This window comes from Drosophila takahashii, chromosome 3R (genome assembly GCF_030179915.1).
Source record: "Drosophila takahashii strain IR98-3 E-12201 chromosome 3R, DtakHiC1v2, whole genome shotgun sequence".
NCBI classification, from domain to species: Eukaryota; Metazoa; Arthropoda; class Insecta; order Diptera; family Drosophilidae; genus Drosophila; species Drosophila takahashii.
This window is the reverse complement of record NC_091681.1, coordinates 21,981,803-22,009,710: the sequence shown is the minus strand read 5'-3', so window position 1 is coordinate 22,009,710 and position 27,908 is coordinate 21,981,803. Positions and strand designations below refer to the sequence as shown.

The 27,908-nt window shown below is 42.9% G+C and overlaps 6 protein-coding genes across 15 annotated transcripts in view; 3 read left to right on the top strand and 3 right to left on the bottom strand.

Moving 5' to 3' along the window:
• The window catches only part of gukh (NHS actin remodeling regulator GUK-holder), a 38,657-nt gene extending 30,337 nt beyond the window's left edge, over positions 1-8,320 (bottom strand). Inside the window, exon 1 of one of the 2 annotated variants that reach the window (XM_017141741.3) lies at positions 7,218-8,320. In XM_017141741.3, the coding sequence (XP_016997230.2) occupies positions 7,218-7,833 (616 nt within the window). In that variant the 5' untranslated portion in view covers positions 7,834-8,320. The remainder of the gene's footprint in view (positions 1-7,217) is intronic. The other variant, XM_017141740.3, reaches the window with a different exon arrangement.
• Positions 8,321-8,893: 573 nt separating this feature from the next.
• On the top strand, positions 8,894-9,583 carry snRNP-U1-C (small ribonucleoprotein particle U1 subunit C). Its single transcript, XM_017141717.3, has one exon. The coding sequence runs from the start codon at positions 9,009-9,011 to the stop codon at positions 9,444-9,446; it is 438 nt and encodes a 145-aa protein (XP_016997206.2). The 5' UTR covers positions 8,894-9,008; the 3' UTR covers positions 9,447-9,583.
• Positions 9,584-9,901: 318 nt separating this feature from the next.
• dnk (deoxynucleoside kinase) lies at positions 9,902-11,666 on the bottom strand. Its single transcript, XM_017141729.3, has 4 exons — positions 11,527-11,666; positions 10,840-11,191; positions 10,507-10,777; positions 9,902-10,448 (listed from the first exon to the last, which is right to left on the bottom strand). The coding sequence occupies exons 1-4, from the start codon at positions 11,582-11,584 to the stop codon at positions 10,299-10,301; spliced, it is 831 nt and encodes a 276-aa protein (XP_016997218.3). The 5' UTR covers positions 11,585-11,666; the 3' UTR covers positions 9,902-10,298.
• A 103-nt stretch (positions 11,667-11,769) lies between these two features.
• Positions 11,770-13,695, top strand: Smu1 (Smu1 spliceosomal factor). The gene is made up of 4 exons (XM_017141728.3): positions 11,770-11,923; positions 11,995-12,061; positions 12,116-13,453; positions 13,515-13,695. Exons 1-4 carry the CDS (start codon positions 11,898-11,900, stop codon positions 13,611-13,613), a joined length of 1,530 nt encoding a protein of 509 aa, XP_016997217.1. The 5' UTR covers positions 11,770-11,897; the 3' UTR covers positions 13,614-13,695.
• euc (eucalyptus) lies at positions 13,677-14,305 on the top strand. 2 transcript variants are annotated; one of them, XM_017141730.3, is made up of 2 exons: positions 13,677-14,026; positions 14,084-14,305. In XM_017141730.3, exons 1-2 carry the CDS (start codon positions 13,897-13,899, stop codon positions 14,290-14,292), a joined length of 339 nt encoding a protein of 112 aa, XP_016997219.2. In that variant the 5' UTR covers positions 13,677-13,896; the 3' UTR covers positions 14,293-14,305. The 2 variants fall into 2 exon arrangements, with proteins under 2 accessions (XP_016997219.2, XP_016997220.2); XM_017141731.2 differs by having other exon boundaries at positions 13,784-14,026; positions 14,099-14,305.
• A 172-nt stretch (positions 14,306-14,477) lies between these two features.
• LOC108057461 (cubilin) overlaps positions 14,478-27,908 on the bottom strand; it is a 48,255-nt gene continuing 34,824 nt past the window's right edge. For 3 of the 8 annotated variants that reach the window (XM_017141722.3, XM_017141723.3, XM_070217868.1), the window contains 14 exons: positions 24,889-24,987; positions 23,873-24,050; positions 23,759-23,785; positions 23,159-23,367; positions 22,868-23,081; positions 22,323-22,540; positions 21,744-21,870; positions 21,573-21,674; positions 20,874-21,302; positions 20,406-20,809; positions 19,715-19,884; positions 19,472-19,649; positions 17,433-17,612; positions 14,478-17,186 (listed from right to left, as the gene is read on the bottom strand). In XM_017141722.3, the coding sequence (XP_016997211.2) occupies positions 16,864-17,186; positions 17,433-17,612; positions 19,472-19,649; positions 19,715-19,884; positions 20,406-20,809; positions 20,874-21,302; positions 21,573-21,674; positions 21,744-21,870; positions 22,323-22,540; positions 22,868-23,081; positions 23,159-23,367; positions 23,759-23,785; positions 23,873-24,050; positions 24,889-24,987 (2,858 nt within the window). In that variant the 3' untranslated portion in view covers positions 14,478-16,863. Of the gene's footprint in view, positions 17,187-17,432; positions 17,613-18,290; positions 18,639-19,464; positions 19,650-19,714; positions 19,885-20,405; positions 20,810-20,873; positions 21,303-21,572; positions 21,675-21,743; positions 21,871-22,322; positions 22,541-22,867; positions 23,082-23,158; positions 23,368-23,758; positions 23,786-23,872; positions 24,051-24,888; positions 24,988-27,908 lie in introns of those variants that run through there. The other 5 variants (XM_070217867.1, XM_017141725.3, XR_006412373.2 and 2 more) reach the window with 4 other exon arrangements.

The window sequence follows — 27,908 nt, the reverse complement described above, 5'->3', positions numbered from 1 at the left end:
ATAGCTTACAATTTATTAGACGATCAGAACTGATAGGTAATTCAGTTCGTAATCTAATACTTAAACCTGAGTACCGAAATAATCCCTAAAAAATCTATAGAAAATTCTTGAAGCTGATAAATGCTTACGGAATTATTGAAAATCCCTTTAGCACTTGAAATCAATATCTTCGGCCATAAACAACACAATTTTAGACCAGTGCCTCGGGCCAAGTATTACAAAACTGCCCAGTTCAGCACCTTGGGCCTCTAATCGAAGGTGTGTAAACATATGGCGAAGATAAGATATATATGGGAACGGAGCCAAGAACAACGTTCTATGATATCATAGTCACAATCTGAGGTAGAATCTAATGTGGCATTGGCAAGGTTGAACAAAAGGTAAAGGGTTTCCAGCAGCTGCTGTTCATTTTCATCAATTTTTGATTTCCCATGCAATTACGGATTAGGAACCGAACCCTATATCCAAAAAACACACCCAAGTTCTGATTAATTTGCATATGACATGAGCTCAATCTGATCAAGGCATCAGCTGTTCTGAAAAACTCGACAATTTAGGGACGGGAGAACTTGTTTTTATGCCACAAACAAAGCAATTTTCGCACTGACGCTTCCTTACCCTCCTTCCATCCTTCCACCCAGGTGACCAGGTAACCCCACCCCAAGGAAAAAGGGTGAATTATGAATGCAGTTTACCCGGGGGTTGATGGAGAACGGGTTGCATGCAACATGGCAACATAGCGCACATTTTGGCAGGACCATTTGCTCACAGTTTGCGGTTTACGATGGCCGGAACACAGGAACTCAGGAACTCGGGAACAGAACCGCGTTTACCTGGGACACAAGACAAAAACACATAAAACGGAGACAGGGTCAAAAGCGGCGAGTCTTGGCTCATCTGTCGCCTGGCATTGCGTGATGTTTGCCAGATGAATGAGAGTGAAAAATGAAACACGAGTTGCCGGTGCCGTTCCCGTTGCCGTTGCAATCAGTCGTCCGGAAATCAGCACAGACAGGCGGGCAGGCAAAGGAAGAGGACTTCCCGGCGAGACGAGGGGCAGAAGGGACAGACAGACATTAAGGCCGCATTATGAAACCAGCAGCAACGGGCGACAAAGTGTTTCCATTTCCCATTTAGCCGGCTTGGCTTTCCTTCTCTCTCTCACTCTTTCTGGCCATCTCTTTCTCTCTCTTTCTGCACATTCTGCAATTTGTTTGCCGCAAACACACATTTACGTAATGCCAACTGAAGGTCTGGCTGGACCTTAAAGCTGCCCGAAAACAAAAAACAAGGCAGGAAAGCACTTGAAGTTCTTGCGATGAAATTCCGAGAAACAAGTTGGTCTTCGAGGCCAAGAAGGTAGGCACACTCAAAGAAATTGCGAATAATAAATAGTATTTTAAAGAAATAAGATAGGAATTCCTTCGTTATTTTAGGAATATTATTTTACCCTTAACTTCTAAGAAATTAATTTTAAAATTTATTTAATTTAAAGAAAAGTTCTTTAAGTCTTTATTGATAGTATTTTCAATATTCGTTAATTCTATTATTTTTTTTGTTATTTCTTTTTAATAAATTTAAAAAATTGCTGTATCAAAAACTAATATTTTACCAAGATATATGAAAAACAAATAGTTTTTTAGTTGTTTTTCTTTTTGTTCTCTGTGCATAAATGATGCTGCCAAGAAATTCCAATGGTAATGCAAGGTAATGGTCTTCCCAGGGTTTGTGATGGTTCCTGGACCTCTTTTCCCTCCCCCTCCTGCCATTCCCCTGCCCATTTCCACTCCCCTGCCCTGCCCCTTGATTAGTGACGCTGTTTACCTGTGCTACGTGTACAGGTTTCTGGAACGAATCTATAAACTGGGATCGCACGCTGACTGGCTGACTAGCCGGCTGGGCTGACTGGTCTGTGTTTTCCGCTTTCCTACGGCGTACAGATGGAATTTCCAACGCACAATTTGCGCTTTCCCCGCCTCGCTGTTCTGCTGTTGCTGCTTTTGTTCTAACGCCCACGTTCTCTGCACACTAGCATCTGCCGGCCAACCGAATTGGTATTTGCAAACACGTTTTTGGCTCGGGAAAATTAAATTTAAATGCCATCAAATGCGCGAGGAGACGACGAGATTGAGATTGAGACGAGAAAGGTGGCCCAGGGCAACATTCGCCCAGTTAACTCAAGACACCATCCCCATCCCATTCACATGCAGATTAGAAAGTCGTGCTCCAAAATGCGGGTGCAGTGTTTCCAAAGGTGTTTACGACCCAACCAAAGCCGCCGCTGAACTTGAAAACCGCCAAAGAACTTGAAACCCAAAACGACAGTTGGAAAAGGCTTTTAACGACGCCCTTCAACTGCGGCCAGAGGCTATTAATCAAGGCAGCACGAATCGCATCCGCTGCACCACCGAACCACTGCGACACTAGCGAACCACTCAAATTTACAGCCCACGGCGCTGCATATAAATACTGCTTAAGGTAAACAGACAAAGCCCAGACAGACACATTAATTTCCAGTCCATTTGTTGTTAAGAATCAAAAATTGAAAAGCGCTACATAGCTGGCGATCGTCTCCGAATCTTCCCAGTTCGAACATATCGATGGGTATACGGGTATAGGAATGGGTATGAGTTTGGATTTCGGTTGGGGAAGTGGGCCTGAAGTGGGGGCTATCGACAATGGAGAGTCGTCGAACGAAAGAACGAGCGAACGAAGGAACGCATAGCTTAAAGTTCATTGACTGAAACTGAAAAGGTGCGTTGTTGTTCTGATGACTGCGGTTGTCGCTGATGTTGCTGCCGTTGCATTGCAGTTGCTCTTGGTTCCGATCCATAGTTGCTGCGGTTCCATAGGAATCCATCAGGCAACTTTGACTCGGACCCCATTTATATTGGCCATTTGCTTTGGCCCGGGGTTTTGCTTTCGGGTTCTCTTCTTGCGCCTCGCTAGGCGAACGTGCAAAAATGCGGCATAAGCAGCATAAGCGGCCTAAGCGATCGGCAATCAATCTGCAGATTCCAGACGCAACTCGCAACTGCAACTCGCCACTCGAGGAGGCACGCAACAAGCAATTTCTTGCAAGAATCTTCCTCTCTTGCCGTTGAACTTGTGGCCTTAAGTGGCTGCTACACTTGCGGCCAAGTTGGCAAAACAAGCTGGCCAAGAGTGTTGGCCAAAGGCAAATACAAGATGGGTTTGTAGAGAAAAGTTAGGATGGGAAAAAAATAATAAAAGTGCCCATATATCTTCGAAAAATTCGAAGGATCCTTAAAAAAATATTTAAAAAATCTAAATATTTTTGAAAGAGCTATACCTTTTACGAAATATTTTATTTGTACTTATTGTTTGTAATAGTCTCTTAAATAATATAGGTTTATTTGTTCTTGAGACCAGAACTTCAGCCAAGACCTCTAAAATGCAGGCTTTAAAAGAAGACTAAAATCGGGACTCAGACTCTTATCGGTCCTGAAGCGAAGACTCCTTCCTTCGCGCCGCTGTTTACAGGCCCTCGATGACAGACGCGTCTATTTATCTGTATCTGGCTGGCTGGACTGGTTGTTTGGTTGGTTTACATTTCGGTTTTGCGCTTCAAGTGAGAGAAAAATGTTGGGAAAATAAACAAGAGGAGCCAGCCAGCTAGAATGCCAGAGCTCCAGACGCAGCAAAAGCAAAAGCAGCCGCAGTGAATGGGATTCGAGTGGAGTGGATTGGCCCCAAAAATGAGAATAAAAGGGGGGCCCTGGGCAAAGTTTGACTGCAACAATCAAATGCTCATCAGCGCACTTGAAAAATAATGCGTTGCTGGCTAAGACAAAAAGAAGTGCGTTCTCGCAGAGACACAGAGATGTATAGATACTGTATCTCGTACTGGGTACCCGCCAGTATGTATCTTTCTTTTTTTTCGGCTTTTCATAGCTGGCTGTATTTTTCGTTGGCTTGTTTGTTTAGTTTTCGAGGCAGCGGCACTCACACAGACACGCAATGCTGCAGGTGGGAACAGGTTTTTCGGTTTCGGCTTTTCGTGTATCTCTGCGATGCGGGCTGCGTATCTCTTTTTGGCCTCGCGTTATTTATGCCCCACTGTGGCTGTAATTACAAATGCTCGTTTCCTGCAGAAAACAATCTGGACTCGGGCCATGTGTGACTGGGCATCTATGTTGTATCTTAGCTTGGTATCTCCTCGTATCTTTGTATCTCTGTATCTGCGGGATGCCCACGCACATGTGTCCACCGTTTGGGATCGATTTCCCGAAGTGGGCAAGTGCGTAAGTGGACAGCGGCATTCGAGGGCACTCTTCAAAGAGCCTCCTTCTTCTTTCGCGAAATGCGCCTGCTGCGCCCAAGCAACTTGCCCATGCCGCTCACGTATGTACAATATGGCCGATCGATTGGCAGATATAGTAGCTCATAGTTGGCCCATAGTAGCCCATGGTTACCCGTAGGCCCGCAGCAACAGCCGGTGAACGAATGGAAATTACCCTCGACAACTGCTTCGCACGCTTGGCTGCACACTCTCCTTTAAAAACAGAGCCATTTTTCCGAGTGGTGGTTAGGTTAGCAGTTGCCGCAAATGGCGCGATGTAATGGCATTTCTAATATGGGCACGTTAATGGCTCTGGGGACAAAGAAACAGGTGAGGGGGGCACAAGGAGTTCGGTCTCCGGACTCCAGAGGCAATTGCAAAATTCAAAATTAACAGCCCACAGCTGAGGTGAAAATAATAGCCAGCCTATACAACCTTTTAGTCAAGTTCTATTGGGTTCTTTGTGGTATATATAGGGTTTTTATGTTGGCAGGGTAGTTAGGGGTTTCTGGAATTTATCGCTTAGCATTTTATTACATTTTAACGTTTACTTTTTCTGGTAAGAGGCTTAAATTATGATATATTTAATGACATCATTTAATTATTTTGGTGTATTGTATTGAAATGGTTTCAATTGTTCACATGTGAGTCTGCCAAGATAATAATGACCTTTAAAAGAAAATATTTAAAAATACGTATAATCTTCTTCTTCGCATAATGGTAGATTTAGTACCAATGATAATATTTTGGCCAGCTAAAATAAATGTTATAAAAAATCCACATTTGTAGGAATTACAATTATTATACCCTTGTAGAGGGTATTATAATTTCAGTCAGATGTTTGCAACGCAGTGAAGGAGACGTTTCCGACCACATAAAGTATATATATTCTTGATCAGCACCAATAGCCGAGTCTATCTAGCCATGTCCGTCTGTCCGTCTGTCCGTCTGTCCGTCTGTCCGTCTGTCCGTCTGTCCGTTTCTATGCGAACTAGTCTCTCAGTTTTAAAGCTATCGCGATGAAACTTTCCCGAAGGTCTTCTTTCTATTGCAGGTAGTACATATGTCGGAGCCAGCCGGATCGGACCACTATATCTTAAGGCTCCCAAACAAATATAAGAAAATTCATTGTAACTTTGTAGGAAGTAGGCGTTTTGATTCTTGACTACTTAAAAACAAAATTGAAATAAATCGAAACACTGAATCTGGAATCCCTGGAACTGCACCGAGTGAGTATTCTTTTATCTACAAGGGTATATAAGCTTCGGCTGGCCGAAGGTAGCTTCCTTTCTTGTTTTTTTTTGAGAAAGATTACAGCGAATTGGGTAAGTTTGGGTGCTATTATTGTATCCCCTGGTGTACCTAGAAGCCCGAGTGTGGTGCTCTTGTTTTTTGCCCGGGCCTCATACCTGAGCAATTAGTGCGACGCTTCGATTGCGCATGCAGTAGCCCAAAGAGCAGCAGCTGCTTTTCTGTTTTTCTCCTCTTGTCGCTGCTCTTGGGCAGCTGACAAGGAGTCGGGGGGCCAAGGGAAGGGGACGTGGCAAAGTGAGCTCTTGCCAAATGACAGCTGACAATGGCTCGCCACGTTTCGCTCTTCATGCAGAAAAGGCACAACAGCTAAGTGCACAATAATAATGCACAGCAAACAACAACAAAATATCAAAGCAAAAGACCTGCCGTCGACATTTCATAAAGTTATTGAACGTTTTCAGGCGAAAAACGAAATTCGGATTGCAAGCAAAAAAAATGCGATAAAGTGCCGAGCAAAGCAAAGTGCAAAATACATGTCAGGCAGTTTGACAGCCACTGGAGATAACCTGTTGCTGTTGCAACTTCCAAAGCGGCAACAACAACTGCTACGGTACTTGCCACACAAACGGCCATTCGTGTTGGCCGGTATTTAACACAAGGTCGCGAAAACAATGAGCCAAACGACTTTAGACCGCTTATCTAAGTGCTCCCAGCTCTTTGGTAATTGTAGAAGCCTCCGCTGGACGCGACCAAGAAGCTAATTGCATGAACAGGCCACCCACCCACCCACCTACACACCCCCCTAACCATCCACCCACCTGGGAATAATGGAGGAGCAAAACGGAGGAGGCGAGAAGTAAACAAGGTGTTAATTTCCACTGCCTCGGTATTCCCTCGTTTTCTTTTCATGGATATGCATGGAAAAGGGTATGAAAAAGTTATGGCGATTTCAAGTCCAGTTTGCCATCGCAAAAATTTAATAACTATTCTTTAAGAACTTTTTTTTTCAAAAATCAAATTTCAAGTATTTTAGTCACCAATAAAATAATTAATTCTTAAAAACTTTGACTAAAAAGAATTTAAATAACATTTGTGATTTGTTGTTAAATATTTTACCATTACAAAATTTAAACATCAAATTGTATGACTCAGAAGAGTAAATGCAAAACAAATGAAATCGACTATAAAGATTGTTAAAAATAACCCAGAAAATGTTCAATGTCAGTTCCCAGAATTGGCCAATTTCAAGAACTCTTGTAGAATACCGAAGAAAAAAGAAGAATAAATAATTGAAATTATTTACTACTTGACTTTTTCTACTGAAATACCATTTTTTTAGGGTATTGAAGAACCCTACTCTTGCCTCCCATCTCCCACTTATTTATTTTTTCTGCTCCTCCCTTGTCTTTCCCCCTTGCAAATTGAATTCCCCGCGTGTTGCGAAAGCAGATAAGATTGGAGCACGTTCTCCGCCAAACAGCCACCCACACAGAAGCGGTTCCACGCATACAAAGCGCCAGATGATATCGCGATAAGCCGACCCTGATAAGGCACTTGACTTTGGGTCGCGGAATCGTGAGGGGAATTCTCTCGTACTACTACTACTTATTGATTATTATTAAGAACTAAGAGCTGAGAAGATGAATGGCTGTCTACTTACGAACTGTGACCGTTTTCGGATCGTAGGCACAGACGCGTCGCTCCACGGCGGCAATTTTCCGCTGCACCCGCCCTGCCCGCTCGCCCACTGCCTGCAGATCCCGCTGCAGGTCGTCGAAAATGTCGCTGGCTATGAGGACCAAGCTGGCCAGCTGCCTCAGGGCATTGCTCAGCGTGATGTTGCTGATCGAGTCGAACTCATGACCCGAGATGACCTTCGAGGAGCCGGCGGTGGGCGACTGCGGTGCACTGGCGATCCTGCCCAGCGTCGGTCGCTGCTGGCTGGGATGCCGCGAATTGGGCAGCGATTGCGACTGGTGGCGCGTGGGCGAGGTGGACAGGAACTCGACGTGCTGCTTTAGCTTCTTCATGGGCGCCGGAGCGGGTGGCACCGGCTGCTCCTCGCTGCTGGCCGCCGCCTGGTGGACCAGGACGCGGGTCAGGGAAGTGGGTGAACCTGGGCTCCCGCCATCCCCATCCGGCGACTGCTTGTTGATGCAGTTGTTGTTCCGGCACTTCCCGGGCGTACAGTGGAATCGCCCGGAGGCGTGGCCCAAACTGGCCGCCGTGGCCTGGGCCACATTGACCGGCTGGACCAGGCGCTGGACGAAGGGCATCTCGGTTTCTCTCTGGGGCAACCACTAGCTGCTCCTCCTCATTCGCTCGGGTTTCAAAGGCACAGCGCACAGAAAAAGGTAATCCAAATAATCCAAATCCAAAAACACACACACGCACACAGAGGCCCAAAAACTGGTCGGACAACTTCTGGACTTGAATCCTCCGCAGTCGCTGTCGCAGCCTCCTAGCTATTGTCTACTACTCTCGGCCAAATTCCTTGGCCTCTTCACACGCACTCACAAACTAGTTTAATTCAACTGGTTTATTGGGCCCCCCCTCTTTTTCGGCTCTTTAATTTTGTAATTTTTCGGCTAGTTCTCAGCCTTGCATAATTGGCACGTCGCACTCGAGCTGCCCGTGATTGTGGCGATTTTATGGCCCGGCCACCGTTACGCGTCGTTCGAAAGGTGTGTTAGCCGGCAAAAAAAGCAGAACCGACGGTCCGCGCTCACGTCTTCGGTTTTGCCGGTTTTCAAAATAACTGCCGGTGTGGCCGATTCAAATAAATAGCCAGTGTGCCCAGTTCAATAGCAGTCTGAAAAGGCAAGCAGTGTGGCCATGTGGAGGGATTTTATTTTATCAGCACACACACAAACCATGGTTCGGAGCACTGCTAAAATGTATACGTTCTCATTTCAATTTTTGGGTTAGTTTACGAACGGTATTATTTTTTTGAGACTTTTATTGTATTCCAAGAAAAATGATTATGAATAATTGCCAAAAGTTATGTAAGTATGTGAATCATTTCAATTATTGAGAACTATAAATGGAGAGAATAACCAAAGCAAATAACGACAAAGAATAACGACATAAAACCGCTTTATCTTTTGTCGCATGCGTGGGCCTCAATTTTTGAACTTATCTTAAAAAAGATCAAGTGCATAAAATAATTCTAAGCACGAATTTTCAGTTAATAAAAGTTTCGGAACAGTTTATTTTTTACTTTTACATATATAATGGGGTATAAAAAAGCGTAGTCTTCCAAACGAGTTTTACTAAATAGTATTTAGCCCACTGTGCAGTGCGACGAGTTGAAAGTTATCGATAGGTTTCCATATTTCATCGCACTTGACAACTCTTATCGAGTAGGGTCACACCACCGTGGAAAAAATAAATAAACTACAAATTTCCTTATTTCCACGCCGAGTTAAGTAAAATCAAACAAAATAGTACAATGCCAAAGTACTATTGCGACTACTGCGACACCTACTTGACCCACGACTCGCCTTCGGTGCGGAAAACGCACTGCACTGGCCGCAAGCACCGCGACAATGTGAAGTTCTACTACCAAAAGTGGATGGAGGAGCAGGCGCAGCATTTGATTGACGCCACCACCGCCGCCTTCAAAGCGGGCAAGATCACGAACAATCCGTTCGCCGGAGGACCAGGATCGGCGCCCCCGAAGCCAGCGGGCGTGTCTATACCGCCCCCGAATATGGGTGCTCCTCCTCGTCCGGGAATGCCAGGAATGCCCTACATGCCACCGCTGATGAATCCCATGATGGGCATGCGCCCGCCACCGATCATGAATCCCATGGCCATGATGGGACCACCACCTCCGCTGGGCACGATTTCTGGCGTCCGACCGCCGATCATGAACGGACCCAAGTGACCCCCCGCAGGAGGAGGACCCGGAATTGGAGCACGGAAGGAACGCACCTCGTGAGGTGTCCTATTTAAGCTGTAGCATTTAAGTAAGCCCAATAGCAAACCAAACTATGTAAATTTATATAAAGAAAGTTTACTCAACAGATGGTTTTTTACTGGGTGGAAATATAAATTTATAAATGTAAAAGTTTGAGATATGGAAAATTAATTGTGTCTACAAAATGAGGTTCCTTATTTTATTTAAAGAGTTTCTATATCCTAACTAATTTTGTAACTTCTAGTGTACAAGATAATTAAAACCGATTAATTCAAATTTTTCGAAAAATAAAAAACTCAAAATATAACCTTAACTTATTACCCACTTCAATCAAAATTCCTATGAAATAAACATCTCTCTTCAATTCGTTATCTTTTTAATTGATTGATTGAGTTTAAGACTTAAATAAAAACGCAAAATAATTTTCAATTTCATAGGGGCAATGCCCTTGTATTCATTTCTTTGTCCAATACAATATAAACTAAAAATGCAAATTTCCTCTATATGAAATGCTCTCAAAAGCAGATGGGTATCAACCAACTTTTGGGGAAATTTCATTTAACATAAACACTCACAGGTTTTATTACAATTTTTGGGCTTACAAACTAGTTTCCGTGAATAGAATATAATGTGGATTATAATTGTTAAAATACGAATGCGTTAATCAGGGGCTTGAAGTGTAAGTAGATAATTCTTTGCCTTGTCCCGCGGATCGGCTCGTCTGCGCCTCTTACATTATATTAAAAGTCTGCACTACACAAGATTAGGTACTATAAAGGTTATGGGTTTGAGACAGCGCCTATGTATGATCCTCACTGGTTATCTGGCGACACGCTGGCGCTTGCTGGGCGAGACCAACACCGGCGATGGCTGGTGGTTGCTGGAGATGGCGTCGAAGATGCTGGACTCCGAGCGCTGGTACTCGGTGCCAATGTTTTCCAGATTCAGATCGGCATCGAGAACGAGGACCTGTAATGCAAACCGATTAGGTAAATTACAGATAAAGTTGGAGGGTATATAGAGCTACCTTGCAGGACTGCGGACGTCTGTGGTGGATCAGCCAGTCCTCGTGCAACTCGTGCAGCTCCTGGAGATACTTGAGCGGCACGCAGCTCTCCTCGGAGCGGGCGCGCTGGCGGATGCGCTCGTGGGCCACCTCCGGCGAGGTGCGCAGGTAGATGATGAGGTCCGCCTGCACGTGAATGGACTCCTCGATGAACTTGTACCACTCCTGCAGCGTATTGAACATGCCCTCCTCCAGGGAGCCGTTGCGTTTCATATTCTCCACGAAGCAGTAGCTGCGGGGAAAGCGATTCTGGTTAAACCGGATTTCGAGAGGAAGGGGCGATAATGTACTTACCGCGCACTAAAAATGGAACGCTCCATTATTTTTAGCTTCTTGTCGGTGGGCGCTGTGTGCGCCTGCAGCATGGTCAGCGTGACATAACTCTGAAAGGGCATGGCCCACTTCTTGGGGTCCTTGTACATCAGCTCCAGCAGATTGACCCCGTTCACGTTGCGCCACTTCTCGACGGGCTCGGTGAGCAGGCAGATGTCCTGCTTGTACTTCTCGAAGTGGTTCAGATAGGTGGTCTTCCCGCTGCCGATGTTGCCCTCGATGAGGACGGTGAAGGGCTGGGTGCCCTCGGCGTACTTGCGACCCTGCCGCGAACTGGAAGCTGCCGCCGCCATCAGACTGGACAAGCTGCGATCTGCACGTGAAATCGAAGGAGGAGGAGATAACGGTTTTTACTATCTGGTACAGCCAGCAAAGGGTTGCGACTTCAATGGAGTACTGAGTACTGTACACGGCGGCGGGCGAATGGTGAGTGAAACACCCCGCCAGAAGAGCCAGTTTACCGCCGAAAAGTCAAAAAGAGCGGGAACACCGCCATTTGTTTTTTACTCGGGTTTCTCGATCGGCATGTTTGTTTTTGTCAAACGGCTGATCGGCGACTGCGATTGTGTGTGTGCGTGTTCCAATGCCGGCATAAGTTTGTAGATAATCTGTAAACTTTAAATCTCAGGTAAGGCTGAATTGAATTACCTATAAATGGTATAATGTTCCTTCTGCTCATGTCCGGGTTACAGGAAACGGAATTCATGCACTTTTTTTCAACGAAATACCACCGCTGGCAGTTGTAACTATTTCTTTTGACTTATAAAATGCAATTACTTGCCTTTTTTACTTTAACATCAGGAAATGAAATCGGTTTGTTTTGAGCTAACAATCAGCTGTGGGCGATAACGATAATTACTCAGCTGTTCCGAACAGAGTTATCGATGGTTTGGGAAGAAGAAGAACTCAAGCAAAGAAGAAGAAGCAGACGCACTTTTTATCAATATTATTGTAAATTTTTAAAAACCTGTATTAAAAGATTTTATAAGGCGACTTTTGAGCCAGGCACTTGATTAGCCATGTCCATAGAAATTGAATCCGCCGAGTAAGTACTGAAAATCAAGAAATAACAAGGAGTTTAGCCTAATTCCGGTTTTCCTCCCTTTAAAAACCAAGTGTGATTCGGCTCATCCAGCAATATCTCAAGGAGTCCAATCTTATGAAGACCCTGCAAACGTTACAGGTGAGCAATGGTACTCTTCTAGAAGGTATTCACTCCATTAGCTTTTATTTTCAGGAAGAAACTGGTGTTTCCCTAAACACAGTGGACAGCGTGGATGGTTTTGTGCAGGACATCTCCAATGGCCACTGGGACACCGTGTTGAAAGTGACCCAGTCCCTGAAGCTACCGGACAAGAAGCTGCTCAATCTCTACGAGCAGATAGTACTGGAGCTGATTGAGCTGCGGGAACTGGGTGCCGCCCGATCTCTGCTCCGCCAAACGGATCCCATGAGCATGTTGAAGCAGCAGGAACCGGAGCGATACATTCACTTGGAAAACATGCTGCAGCGCGCCTATTTCGACCCCAGAGAAGCCTATGCGGAGGGCAGCAGCAAGGAGAAGCGGCGCACGGCCATTGCCCAGGAGCTGAGTGGCGAGGTGCATGTGGTGCCCTCCTCCAGGCTGCTGGCGCTTCTGGGACAGGCTTTGAAATGGCAACAACACCAGGGACTCCTTCCGCCCGGCACCACCATCGATTTGTTCCGCGGCAAGGCGGCGATGAAGGATCAGGAGGAGGAGATGTATCCCACCCAGCTGTTCAGACAAATCAAATTCGGCCAAAAGTCCCATGTCGAATGCGCCCAGTTCTCGCCGGATGGTCAGTACCTGATCACAGGCAGTGTGGACGGCTTCCTTGAGGTGTGGAACTTCACCACCGGCAAGGTGAGAAAGGATCTGAAGTACCAGGCGCAGGACCAGTTCATGATGATGGAGCAGGCGGTGCTGGCGCTGAGCTTCTCCCGCGACTCCGAGATGGTGGCCTCCGGCGCCCAAGATGGACAGATCAAGGTGTGGCGCATCATCACCGGTCAGTGCTTAAGGAAGTTCGAGAAGGCTCACACCAAGGGCATCACCTGCTTGCAGTTCTCGCGAGATAACAGCCAGGTTTTGAGTGCTTCCTTCGATTACACGGTGCGACTGCATGGCCTGAAGTCTGGAAAGATGCTGAAGGAGTTCAAGGGCCACTCTTCCTTCGTAAACGAAGCCACATTCACGCCCGACGGCCACAGCGTGCTAAGCGCCTCTTCCGACGGCACCGTGAAGGTCTGGTCCCTCAAAACCACCGAGTGTGTTGCCACATATAAGCCTCTTGGCAACGAGTTGGCCGTCAACACAGTCCTCATCCTGCCCAAGAATCCCGAGCACTTCATTGTCTGCAACCGGTCCAATACGGTGGTCATTATGAACATGCAGGGCCAGATTGTGCGATCGTTCTCGTCGGGTAAGCGAGAGGGTGGAGCCTTCATCTCAGCCACTCTTTCGCCGCGCGGCGAGTTCATCTACTGCGCTGGCGAGGATCAGGTGCTGTACTGTTTCTCCGTATCCTCCGGCAAACTGGAACGTACTTTGAACGTAAGTTGGCCTCTTCACTGGTTTTCTCGAACTGGTTTTTAACTTGATGTTCTCTTGTTAGGTTCATGAAAAGGACGTCATCGGCCTGACCCATCACCCGCATCAGAATCTTTTGGCCAGCTACAGCGAGGACGGACTGCTGAAGCTTTGGAAGCCCTAGATCATATAAGCAATTGACTTTCACACCTAGTTTTAGTTGGTAGTCCTATTTGAGCTACCGAAATATACCTACTGACCCCAAAGTGCTTGCAGTTTTTTCTCATGCCCTCTCCTGTTACAGCACATCAATATCTTCAATCATGTCTATATGAAACAAATTGACTTTAATTAAGCATTATGCAAAGCGACAGCCTCTCAGAGCACTAATCCGCAGAGTTTGCCTCAATTGGTGGACCAGCGCTTAAATTAGTCGAGCAGCGACACTCAGCCGGTTCACTTGCAACATGAAGAGCGACGAGATTATCGAGAAGATACGCAGCAAGCTGAAGGAATCGGATCCTGCCCGGCGCACCGTGGTCAATACATTCCAGTTCAACTTCACCGATGCGGATGGTAATCTCATCAAGAGCATGGGTGAGTGAGATATAGGCCTTATTGTGGGTCAATCCGCCGTTGACCGTCTCATCGTAGTCTTTGATTTCAAAGCGCTGGACATCTACGAAGGGAGTTCCTCCACTGCCGATGCGCAAGTCACCATTTCGGACGAGGATTTCTACTTGGTGGGCACTAAGCAAAAGACTTTTCAGGAGGTTCTGCAGCAAGAGAAGGCTAAGATCGATGGCGATGAGGAAGCTATTAAGAAAATGCTGGAAAAGTTTCGCATAAATTCACAAAACTAGCTAAGAGAGTTGATATAATGTTGCATGCATTTTTATGTTTCCTATTTACCTTACACCTTTCAATAATGACTGCTATTTGCACAAATAAAGAAATACAATTTTTATAAAGTCTAATTGAAGTGGATTTTTAAAAACAGAATAACTATTATTTGCCCACTAATAAACGGAAATTAAACAATAGCAAATTAAATTGGTTTTAGTATTCATTTATTTAATTACCTTTATTTATATTTAATGTTAACATGGAATTGTTTTTGTAGGTGTTTCCTTTTAATTTGAAATTTTTGTTCTGCATTTTATTATTCAACTATTTTGTTATTTGGATTCTCTTTATCTCTCTTTGGCAAACGGCGCCATGTTTTGTGCCAATAAGTGCGCCCGAGATTCGGTTTTTCTGACTTCTGTTTCTGGATTTTGAAATTTGAAAAACGTCTCTCAATTCAAATGTGTTTGACTCCCTCCTTTCAGTGGCTTATTTATAGGTTTAATTGTAATTTTAACATTTGCTCTTTTTGGGTGTTTTAATTTAACTTTGTGTTACTTTAGTAAACTTTTTAGTTTAGAACATGTTTTTGTTTTGGGATAGGTTTCACTTTGGGGACTTTCTTTCTCGAACATTTTATTAGCTTTATGTTTTAGTACTATTTTTCTTTAAATTTATGTTTAATTTTTATTGCTAGAACACAAATTTAGAGTTTTTATTAACTAATTGAATTCTTTGCTTCTGGGTTTTCTTTTCGGTTTTAATGTAATACAACAACAAAATTTGTACACTTAAACTAAACTTTATTTTTATGAATTAATTCCTAGGAGTTACTTGATCATTATGCTTTTTTTATGCAACAATTTAACAACGTTTTACTTCATCAATGTAATTGTATTTACTTTCGCTTTGTTTATCATTTTTTTGTTTAATTAATGTAGCATTTTTTTTAACAACTACATACGTTTATTATAAATGGTTTTTACGTTAAACGGGTTTAAGTTTCCATCGCTGATTTAAGCCATATTCTTTAATTTTCTCAATTTTCTTTTGCAAAACGTACGTGCGCTATGAAACCAATAATTATTATTCATTTTACGAAATTTTAGGGAATTTATCATTTAGCTCCAAAACGGAGGAAACTGATATCAACTTAAAACAATCTTAAAATTCGCAAAAGGTTTGCGTATTTTTAAAGTTGTTAAATTAACTGGAAATTAGATTTGGAACAAAAGATTGCCAAATGACATTTGACCCAACGAAAAATCAACTTAATATTGGGTTTCCTTGTGTTTAGATTCTTGTTTTTAGCTTCTTGTATAATTTACTTTATTATTATCGTTCCCTTTAGCGTATACATTTTTATAAATATTCTTGTTCGCCTTAAATGTTTATAAAAATGTGCTTAAATAGACAAAAATCTTTGAATTTATTTCCATTCCATTTCTCGCTTTCATTTTCCATCTTTGGGGCCGCCAATTTATTAAATTTCCTCTTTTATTCTCATATAAACTTTTCGATTTAGCGTCATTTAACTCTTTGCTTTTATTCTTTGCTGGAAGATACAGTTTTGATAGTCACTAATTCTTTTATTTATGCATTTTTTCTTCTTCTCCTTTTTGTTGTTGTATGTTTGATTTGTGTAGCCTCAAGGGTCGAAGATTTTTTGTACAAAATGTGTAAATAAAAAGTCATGCGCGTATGTAAAGGTAGTTAATTATTATTGTTTTATGCCCTTTAGTATGTTGCTGCCGTTATTCATTATCGGTTTATCTATCGGTTTGCGAATGTGTGTATTGTTTTATTAACGCTTACGTTCTTCGTTTCTTCTGTTGTATAATTAATTCAATTTATGCTTCACCTAAATATTACTCGTATCAAATATAAAAATCAACAACTTTATTTTATTTTTCGTCTTGTCTGCGGTCTCTTGTGGCTATGAAAATGATTCGTACTTGCACTTCCGCCTGCTGGCTCGTTTCGTTTCCGTTTCCGCTGCTGGGCTGCTCCTTCTTTTTACACATCCGCCTATCGCCCTGTGAATTTTGGTGAGCCCTTCCCCATTCCGATCCGCCATTCTCTACGTATTTCGCTATGTGTATAATATAGTTATTAAATGTAGCTATTATTTGTTTCTTATTCCTCCGTCATCCATCCCTTACTTATGTGAAACGCTTCTGGCTAATCGTGTTATCGTTATCGCAACTACAATATGCTCGCCCTACTGTACTTATTTAGCTCCGCTTTCGCTATATCGATCTTTAGCCATCTATAATGCCTACTAACCATCCCGTTTCGCTTGGTATTAAATTTATGTCTTAATCAATTCGCATTTTTGCATATTTTCTTGTCTTTTAGGTATTGTTAACTTTTGAATTTCTGTTTCTGTTCTCCTCCCGGCTTCACTGTATCTGTGTGATCCTGTGTCTGCGTGTCAGTATGCGCTGTGGGAGTGTGTGTGTAATCTACTGCTCTTGCTCTGCAAAGTTGCTTTGTTCGCCATTACCTAGTTAGCCTTATTCTAAATGCGTTTTAAAACCGAAACTGAAGGTTGCGATAAAAGTGCCTAAAACTGCGCCGAACCATCGTTAGACGTTTGCCATTTGGTTGACATGATCGATGTTGTCCTCATCGAAGTGCACATCGTTTATGAAAATGTCCGCGTCCAGCTGGTCCTCATCGAGCTCCAGATCGTCCTCGTCGTCCTCCCCGTTGGACATCAGTCCGTGTCCCATGCCCATCCCCATTCCCATGTCCACGCCGGCGATGCAGATGTGGGGCGGTGGCGGCACACTGGTGGGCGGCAGTGGGGCGGGCGGGATCATCAGGTTGCCGCTGTTGATCCCATGCAAACTGCCCGCGATGCTGGCGCCACCACTCTGCAGATGCCTGCGACTGGAGCTGAGACCCGCTGCTCAACGGAAAAGGTTCAATTAATAAAAAGTTATATTCTCAAAATAAATTCCTAAATTAGTTTTAGTATTAGGATTGCAATTTTCTAAGAATTTAGAACCCCTGAGGTAAAAATAATAATAGAAAATCAAATTTACCTTGAAAAAATGAAATAAAACCAAACTCAAAGAAAACCTAGGAAAAACATAAATATTAAATAGTTCAAATCTGCTATAATCCTATATCCTATATCAAATAAACTCACCCGTGGCACTGGTCTGCGAGTCGTAATGTGCATTCCGATGTAGGCCCAATTGACGGACATGGTTCCTACGGTTTCTTCTGGAGTGACAGAGTATGCATAGGAGACAGATTAGGGACGAGACGACGAGAAGCGTTATTATAATTAGGACGTCGTAGTCCTCCTCGGCCGCTTCCGTGGTACCTATTCATTTTTAATAGATTGGGTGGGGAGAGCAAGAGTATAGGACAGAGAATTAATTAATGACAATAGGGATTGCGAGGTAAGTAAGTTGATCAAGAAGATGTGGTTTATAGTTAGGAATGTGTGTTGATCTCTAGTTAGCTGAGATTTTCGAGTGTGTGTCATGTGGGTGAGTCGGAACTTGGTGTTCTTGTTCTGTGTGCTGTGGCTTCCATTTCTTTTCGGCTTTTAAGGTGGGTTTCACAAGTTTAGCATATCAATAGATTTAGGGCTAGGCGGTTTAGAATATTCAGTTCAGTTTAACAAAGGCACCAGGAAGATATATGGACTATATATACATCGGATGGATGCGGTGCACATGACAAGTGGGGGAAAGGTGCGGAACATAAAGAAGCCAGAACCAAAAACGGTGGCATGCTCATAAACTCAACTCTCAAAATGCGATTGAAGTGAACTGAAAGATGCAACAGAAAAGAGAAACGTGGGATGGTCGTATTTTCATTGGGCTGTGAACTGTGATCTCCTTGTACTGTGGCAATCTACGGGGTTTTTGGGTTTCGGGTTTTGATTTTTGGTTAATTTTTTCTAGATTGGGGTGACATGTATCTGGTTTGAACACTGTGCATGTCATGAGCGTGGAGTGTTGATCGATTGTAGACAAGCTTATGCGGAACTCACGTGTTAATTGTGACCATAGAGTTTCTTTTACTTAAGTATTAGAGTTAATATTTTTTGGTTTTGGCTTGGTTGCTTCGTTTCGTTTGCAATTTTTGTTTGCTTGTTAGAAAAGTGAGTACAAATGCTTTCTAGCAGAATGTTCCATTTAATTCGTTATCTTAGTTATGTTTCACGCTTTTGATTCTCGTGGCAATTCCAATTCCAATTTCGATTTAAAAATTTTGATTCTTCGAGTTTCGTTCTCTCAGGATTCTGTTTAAGTTTAGTTGTATGTATTTAACACTAATGCCATAATTGCTAAAACAAATGTCTGTAGAAATGTGGGCAAATGCTTGGAGTTTGCGTCACCTGTGCCAGGGGTAAGGGTTTTTTGTTTCGAGGAGGGGAGTTTTTTTTTATAGTTTACACAGTTTTACAGTCGAACAGTTGGTAGTGGTTTTAGGTTTTTAGTTTTTCAGTTTTGTTAGTGGAGACAAAAGAAAGAACAGAGAGAAACAGAGGGAGAATTAGACAAGTAGAGAGAGAAATAGAGAAAGATGAGTTTAGTGTGGGCGTGGCTGTAGACATCCCCATAGTCTGATATGATATCTGGGTCTGTTTTGTGTGCTGAATGCCATTCGAGGTGAGTGTGAAGATACTGAGAAATCGGGTGAGAGATAGAGAAATGCATTGGTGAGGTTTGGGTGGGGTGGGTGGTGGAACTCAGAGGATCAGGATCACCCTAGGCTATCCAAGGAGGTATGTACAAAAGTCTGGCCATCGAAAGGAAGGAAACAAAATAGCTAGTAAAGGTTCAGGACAAAATACGAATACTTAGGTGCAAAAAGACTTAGCGAGAAATATAGGGTTTATTCAGGTGGGCCTCGGAACGGGCACTTTAGTTGGTTTTTAAGTTAGTATGGATTATAGTTAGTTGTTATATATTTAGTGGTTAACGGTTTGCAAGTGTTTCGTCGGGTTCAAGTTTTCTTCACGCATCAAATGAAAAGTGTAAGGAACGCAAGATCGTACGTGGAAAACCAAGGGAAACTAAAGTGGAAACTGAATGGCTTGCCCACCACAGAGGACGGCACTGGAAACACAAACACGAGATACAAACTTAAGATACTCGGTTACGTAAACTTAGGCAAAAGAAGGCAAATAAAAATTGAACTGAACCGTTCGACTCACTCACGACTCACAGTGCAATTCGTCAGTATCGTCGCCGGGTCCGCAGTTCTTGACCCCGTCGCATCGCAGTTTATCCGAGATGCAGTACCCAGCTCCGCACTGGAAGTGGTAGGTGGACTCGCAGTGCAGCCCCACGGACGGCGGACCCGGACCGGAGTCCTGTATCTCGGTCCAAACGATGCGGAAGCCCTGTGAATGGGGGGAATATTTTCAGGTTGGAGTTCACCATCCCTGGGAGTTAATAGTTAGCTCACCTGGGCACCCACTGTCTTGTCGCTGGTCGTGAAACTGATGCGCGCCGTCTGGCCGGTGGAGGTGTAGTGCCACTGCTCCACGGGCGGCTTCTCGCCACACAGCTCCATCGGCGGCTGGTCGGAGTCCACGTTCATCCACAGCCGCAGCACAGCAGCAGGACAGCCGCGATCTAGGGAGGAAAATAGGTGAGGAACGTTAGAAAATTTAAAAAACAATTAATAGAGATTCCGACCTAAAATATACGTATTTGAATGGAATAATATCCTTACCAGATAGTCTATAAAAATACAATATCTTATGATTTTTATATTTAAGTATTTTATACTGCTTTTAAATATATTGTGTTCATATTAAATACATATTATATTGATACTATACAGTATTCTAAATAATTGTTTAAAGGATTAAATAATAAAATATTTTTTAATGGCTAATTTGATTAATTGAATAAATGTTAATTACTGGACAACACTTCATAAATGCTCTTTTCTGGATTAAAGTTAGGGAATAGGAAGGGTATTTTATATATTTTATTTTTATCAGATTAATAAAACCGATTTGTATAGTTTCATTAAAATTCAGTTTTAAAACATTAAAAAAAATAAAATAAATTACAATATACCAAATATTCGTTCTTTTTCTGTGTAGTTAATTTTTATAATTCAAATACAATCAGAATTAAAAACTTACTGGCTGGGTCTCCTTCCAGGCCGAACTGCTCAAAGTGTATGGACAGTTTGTAGCCTGGGCGGGCCCTCATCACCCAGTTGCAGGCATTGGAGGCCAGTCCGCGACCAGGAGCCTTGTAGCCCGCCGGCCAGTTGGGCGAGGTGATGAGGCCCGAGTCCTGGTTGCTGAAGTTGCCGCCACAGTCGCCGGCATCCGACTTGGCCGACTCGAAGAAGTAGCGGGCCTTGAAGCCGCTTGCCACGCTCTCCTGGTCCGTGTGCAGGGTGATCCGCAGCCCCACCGCTCCCCGCGGGCTCTCGACGGGTCCGGGGGCTGTCTGACCGCAGTAGCGGCCCAGCAGGCGGTCGTTGTTGTCCCGGTAGACGACGTACATCTCCAGCCAGTCCTCGAAGCAGGCGCCAGAGCTTCAGATTGAGATTATTGAAATATTAGTGGAATATTACCTATAGGTAGGAACTAGTAACTCACCCATATGCTCCCGCCGTGGCGTTGGCATTGTTGTCCGCCTTGATCTTGAAGTGGTCAAACACAATGGTCACCTGCTCATCGGCCTCGGCCAAAAACAGGTAGGAGCAATTCGTGTCCGACGGATAGTTGGAGGGGTAGCGCGGACTGTTCAGTTCGCCCCGCTTCTTCGAGCTGCTCACGTAGGTGAAACTGCAAGTGCCATCCGGAGCAGCCGTGCCGGGTATCTTGTACTCCGTCTCGAAGGTGTACTTGCCCTTGAAGCCACGACCCTGCAACTCGCCCGAGCTGAAGACCATGGCCAGTCGCGGCCCCTCGCTAATCACGCGCTGTGTCTCGTTGCCGCACAGCTCGTAGTCGAACTTGTCGTAGGCATCGGCCGTCTCCTGGCCCTTCAGATAGATCTTTAGATAGCCGTCCGTGCAGTTGGACCTTTTTCAAAAAAATTAAATTAGTACATATAATTTAATATATATTTATCAGATAAAGAAAAGATTATTAGAAATATGTAGCTGCTTAAATATGGTATTTTTAATGAATATTCATTTTATAAATACAAAGTTTTAACTTTTTAAATTAAATATATTTAGGATTTCATTTGGATAATATAATAGGAATACTTTGCCTTTACTTTAAGGTGTTTTTAAATTTTTATTCAGCTATTTAGTTATCATTTAGTTGTTGATTAAAAATACTACTTACTCGCCCTTGTCCTTGTGCTCCACCTTGGGTATATTGAAAGCGTTAAACTCGAGTCGAACACGCTCCAGATGCTGGGCATCCTGCATGCCATAGATGAAATATCTAAATGATAATTTTAATATTATAAAACCAGGCGTATTTAATACAAATTACTAAGGATGTTCCACTCACCTACACACAGTTTTTGGTATATAGGGATAGGGATAGTTGGGTGAGAGCACAAAGCCAGTGGATTCCTTCTTCGATAAAATCTTTTGATCACATTCTGAGCCACGTATGTGAATGCCATCATTTTCACCTGATGTACGTATTTTCATTACAATTTGTTGTTGCATTTTTGTAGCGAATAATTGGTTGGAATTTCGATAGAGCAGTCAGATCAGATCGGATCAGATGAGGTCGAATTGTAGAGAAGAGCAGATAGATCACCAGATAGCGTAGAAATAGATTTTGGTTGTTTGTTTTCGAAGTGGAGAGAAAGTGTGGAAAGGTTAGAATTTGAAGTGTCGATAGGGGATAGTTTAAATAGCACACAAAACGAACAAAGCCAGTGAATAGGTTGGATCAAGCACATACAATTAGCTGATAAATGCTATTCGCTATGGCAACCATTTTGTGGCGCCCTTATAAGTAGGCCACATTATTTTGTAAGCCCTTTGAAAGCACCACAAAATGATTGCCGGGATAGACAAAGGCATAACTGAAACGACAAACAGATTGTGTATAGTATGGATAGTTGGCAATACTTACGTATAAAATCTAATTTAACAAAACTCTCGCTAAATTCATAAATTCCTTTAAAGCCACGATTTTGGGTATTTGCGGTGCGCGATAACGTATAAAAATGAACAAAAAGGCTCGACTCGCTCGAATACAAAACTAAGTTTCTTTGCTGCCCGCAATATGTACCGATTAATGCTGACGAATTATCTGGACCATCGTACACTTTCACATAGTCAAATGGGCAGCTGTTTTTTTCAGTTTTTCAATTCAGTAGTTGTAGTTGTTCATGTGGTTGTTGTTGAAATTTTGTTGTAGACAAATTGCAGTTTGGATAGCGCAGATTGGATAGAGAAGAGTGGTTTTTTAGAGACATTCGAATGAGAGTAAATTTGGTTTAGATAGTTCACAGATATCGAGAGTGTGGGCTGCCGACCAGAGCAAGTTTTTGGGTCATAGCACCAAAACTTGCTTTGATCTTGACTTGTTACCGGTTTTATTATGTGTGTGTGATTGATTGGGTGTTAATATTTCTGTGTTCTGTGTTTTAATTGTGCAGCATTAGAGGTACTCACTGTGGTCCACCAAAAAATAGATCAAAATCACGAAACTCTAATCTAACCCTCTGATTCGATTCACCAAGAAATTGATATGTGCATGACATATCCTTCGGATAGGCACCTGGATAGGTTGGCGATATGAGCGCACCAGTTTTGTTGACGCTCATGCTGGGCGTTATCGTGTAGGAACATGGCGATCCCGCAATGGGTATGCCAATTTCATATTCCGCTTTTCGATTTGAAAGGGGGAGACAGTCAGTATTTAAAGAAGAAAAAACGGGTAATTCCAAATCAAACACTACTCACATGCATTTATAAACCTAAACGTGCCCTCGAACAGGTCCGTGGTCACGTTCTTGTTGCTAAAAAAAGAAATCGCAACTGCCCGGTACATGGAAATGCGACGACGCGGCGGAATGGTGCCGCAGTAGCGGCCCCCAAATGGCGAATTGATCAGTTCCGCTGGCTCCGACGACTGCACCTCCGAGTAGATATCCATGTACTCATGAACACAACTGGTAAAGAAGAAGGGGAACATTTAATTTAATGGAATTGTGATGAATAAGTAATTTTATAGTTTATTTAAAGCTCAAAGTTACAAACTACAGCTACTATGGCTTTTGAAGAATTTATCGTGTTTGAATTTAATATTAAATATTTATATTTAACATTTTACTATTATAAGGCGCATAGTATATAGTTTCATTGTACTTTAAATATTTATTAAGCTTTATTATTAATTGGTTTTAATGTGTTTAGTAAATAGATTATGTTAGTTTTGGTTTCAAGGGTCCAAAAAAAGGTTTTGTAGGTTGTTTGCGTTTTTTTAGTTCAGAATCACTGAGAATTCTATTATTATATTGTTGAAAATATTTTAAAATCATTAAGAATTTGTTTTATATTTACCTTGGTAATTCACCGACGGCCGAACCGCTGCAAAAAATAAAGAAGTGAGCAAAAATAAATTTATTAGTTAGTAATTCCTTTCACATTTCATATCATTAGCCTCTTATTACTCACTCTGGTGGACTTCCTCTTAAATTAAACGATTTAAAAACTACTTCGACACGCTGTCCAGGTCCTGCTAGGAAGGTGTAGAGGCATTGGCGCGAGTGATTCCGATGGTTGTGCAGCAGCGGGGCCGAGAAGCTGCCGTTCTGGGGTCCACCGATCCGCGACACGAATGTCTGATCACACTCTGTGGAGAGGGACGATAAATAGAGGGGAAAAGCGGCACAGGGATATGCACAGTGATCAATTTTGACGCTTTAATTAGGGAATATCGGTTAGACATAGACACACACAGCAATACAGAACACATACACAGAACGTAGCATCGGAACAAGAGCTGTTAACAAGGCAATCTCAATGTGTGGGTGTGTATGGCTTTGTGTACACAGAGAAAAATATTTGCTTATTATGGGATCTCGAAATATCACTTTGATCCTAACACATTATACAAGAAAATAGAATGTATGTGACTAAGAAGATTAGATAGAATTGTTTTTAGAAAATGTAATGTTATTAAAAAGGAATATCAACAATTAATCTTTTTTTCGTGGCACATAAAACTTTGGAACTACTATTTATACAAGCTCAGCTATTATTTAAATAATTAAGAAATATTTCATTATTATAGCTAATCACCCAAGATAAGATTGTTTATGTGATTAGATTGCCTATATTTAATATGCTATTAGATCAAACTGATATTTCGGTGGTCATAAATTTAAATGATATCTATATGATTCCTTCTCTGCGAGGTGTTCAGTCTTCGTTTGATGTGTATGTGTGTGTACAACTAGTAAGCGTTTTGAGTTGGTCAACTAGGGCAACTGGAACTACGGGTGGACACTAAAACGCAACTGTTAACTACGGGCGCACCAAAAAACAAACACACACACACGCTGCCCAAGGCGCACACACTCAAACACAATCACAAGCACACACACGCAACATCGAGAGGGGGGGTTTTTGATTTCAGAGTGTGTGGGTGTGAGAGAGGGGGAGACAAAGAGTGAGATGGCGCCACCTACTTGGCGATTTCGTGGGTCGCGAGGACACCTCCAAATAGGCCACCACCGGCTGCATCCAAGGCTCTCCGTCGGCGCCGTTCGACTTTAAATGAGCACCGCCTGCACGGTGGGTGGTGGTGGGTGGTTATTGGTGTGGGAGTGTTTCGGGGGGGTGGTTTTGAAAACGGGGGGGAGACAAATACACAGCGTTAATGATTTCGATTTGCTTGGAATGCGGGGTATTTGGGGGAACCTGCTCTAGTTCAGTCATAAGCTGACACCCAACATGGAAATGCGCTCCTCGACTTTATGACAACCTGTCCGTCCGTCTGTCCATTTGTTTGTTTGCTCACACGCTCCGCAATCTATATATCCATCTATCTATCGACTTGGCTTTCGCTGTGGGCTGCCTGCGATAAGAGAACCCACTGATAGTGCAGCTGGCGAAAGGAAATTCATGTACCCCCCACGCTGGCAGCCATGGCGTATACGCAACGTAAAGTAAGAGTGCCTGTTCGTGTGTGCCAAAGCCAGCGGAAATTATTTAGAGCTTTCCAAAGCACACATACACGCACACAGCCGGCTGCATTGTTCAAGGTGATTCGAGCAGCAGCCACTTCCATTAAATTTCAAAGCCCCTTAAGCCTTATACCGGACTACACCATAAAAAAGACTTTGCTGCTACATTTTTAATTAACTTACTATTATTTAATTAGGATCCCAGCACAACGGTATCTATATAAATAAAATCTAGAGTGCTCTGGCTTTAACTTTATAAACTTACAATGTGTAGAATTCCTTTACAAACAAGGGGAACAAAAGTTTAAAGGTGAAATCTTTGCAATTACATAAAACTAAAATTTGAATATCAAACTTTGGGAACTTTTACTTTTACTAGAAAAGAAGAAAAACCTTTTTAAAATATTTGGTAGTCTATGGTATTTCTGCTAAAACACAAGAAATAATTCCATAACACCTTTTCAAGAAATGGCAAAACAGCCTTCTTAAACACCTAATAAAGATAGTTCCCTGTTTCTCATAACTGCCAGCTTTGAATTACGCATAAATGGCTGTCGCTTCGGTTAAACATTAACCGATGCCTTGCGGCCTTTCGTTTGTAATTAAATTCGCTTTGGAGCATAATAATAAATGAGTTGGCCGAGATGTGTTTGATGTTCGGGTAGAAGGTCGGTTTGGGCCATGCTTTGTGTTGGCTTTTGTGGGCGGCCCAGCTGCAGCTGCGGTCTAAAGTTGGCGAATCTGACGGTATGGGTTTGGGTTTTGGTGGAAATCAAATTCGGAAAACTATTGCGTTAAATGCCGGCCTCGAATTTAACTGGCTAAACGGTATGGCTATTGATTTTATGATGTTAGCACCGAAAATTTCATGTCAACATTGTGTTGGCCAAAGCCCCAACTAAGCCGTTTACATAATTTCCACTTAATTATTCACGCAACCAAATAAAATCCCTTTAGGCAAGCGATCTGGGGCGATTATCCCCCGCTTGCCGGCTCTCCGGCTTCTAAGTACGGGTATTTTAAATTAATTTTCGAAAATCCCTGCGCACACACAGAAGCGACATTCTATCTGAAATGCAGTTTACTAAACAGCAAATAAATGGCGCACGAGTAAAAAGTTTGCTCATTAAAATGAGAGCGGATTTGTGTGGCGCACAAACACACACGCAACTCACGCCCCCACACACAAAACACAAACACACGCTGCGTGCAACAAGGCTGACTAGAATCCTAGAGAAAGGAGGTCCTGGACAATGGGATACCCTGGTTGCAGATTTGTTGCATACCTTGAGGCGTTGTAACTTGTTTAAACGTATTAATATTAATTGTAACAGTTTTTATCGATAGTTTGGGTCCTTAAATTCGTAAGGTTTCTGCATCTCAAACTGGTTTATGTAATATTATTCCATTTTGTAATATTATATTACTCAACAAATAACCATGGGTTTTACTTATAGCTTTTATAGAGTCGTTCCTTGTGTTAGATCTCTTTAATCGAGCACAATATATACACCCTTGTAATCCACGCTTACCGGCCATAAAAACTAAGGGCGTGGCCGTGGGCGTAACAATGTCAACCGCAGCGCAGAACGCTGCAAACGGAAGGTGTCCCCCTATCACCCCCTCCCACTACACCATCCTCCCTCTAGAATTCACCCACCGCCCACATTTCGCACCACAAAGACAATGCGCAGTAAAGTGTCAATAAATTTTATGCAGACGCCATTTGCATTGCCATAAATATTTTTGTTGTGCTCGCCAACGCTATGCACTTTTGCTCTGGCATTTGTTTTCTTGCCATCAAACTCACCCCCCTTCGACTGCCGCCGCCCCTGCCATTATGTTAATTTACACCTTTTGTTGGCTGCGTCGCTGTTTCAATGCCATCACAGGGCGAACAAAGCCTGCAAAGAATACTGCAGCTTTTAATTGCGTGCCGTAAAAACTAACTGAAGCAATGAAAAGCTGCTAAATGGCAGCAATTCCATTGGGCAAACAAGTTGTCTGCTAAATATATTTACCGTTTTGCGAACAGGTGTAATTGGGGGAGGCGGGCGGCAGACCTTATCCTTGCGGTTTCGGCGCCAATGGCTCCGCAAATAGCACCCCAAGGATGCGTGTCACTAAATGCCCCCGGACCGAAACTGAAACCGAGACGCACAATGATGCCGATGACGAGAACTTTCCCCAGGAGGCACGTAATACCTCTAATAACCCGGCCGACACTCACTCACCCACGCACTGAAAGTCAGCCAGGCGACAATTCCTTTGGATTCTCGAGAATTTAATAATCCTGAAGGAAATGATCACACCACTGAACTATTTTCACACTGGGGGAAATGGAAATGTAGGCCATAAAATACTCTACAAAATATCAAAAAGCTAAGAACCGACTCCTCTATTTGAGTTCGTTTAATATTCATTATCAATATCAAAATTGAATTTACATTTTAATTTTACTTATTTAGTTTATAAGCACTGTTCTTCACATTCTTTTTTTGAATGGAATTGATTTCTATTTC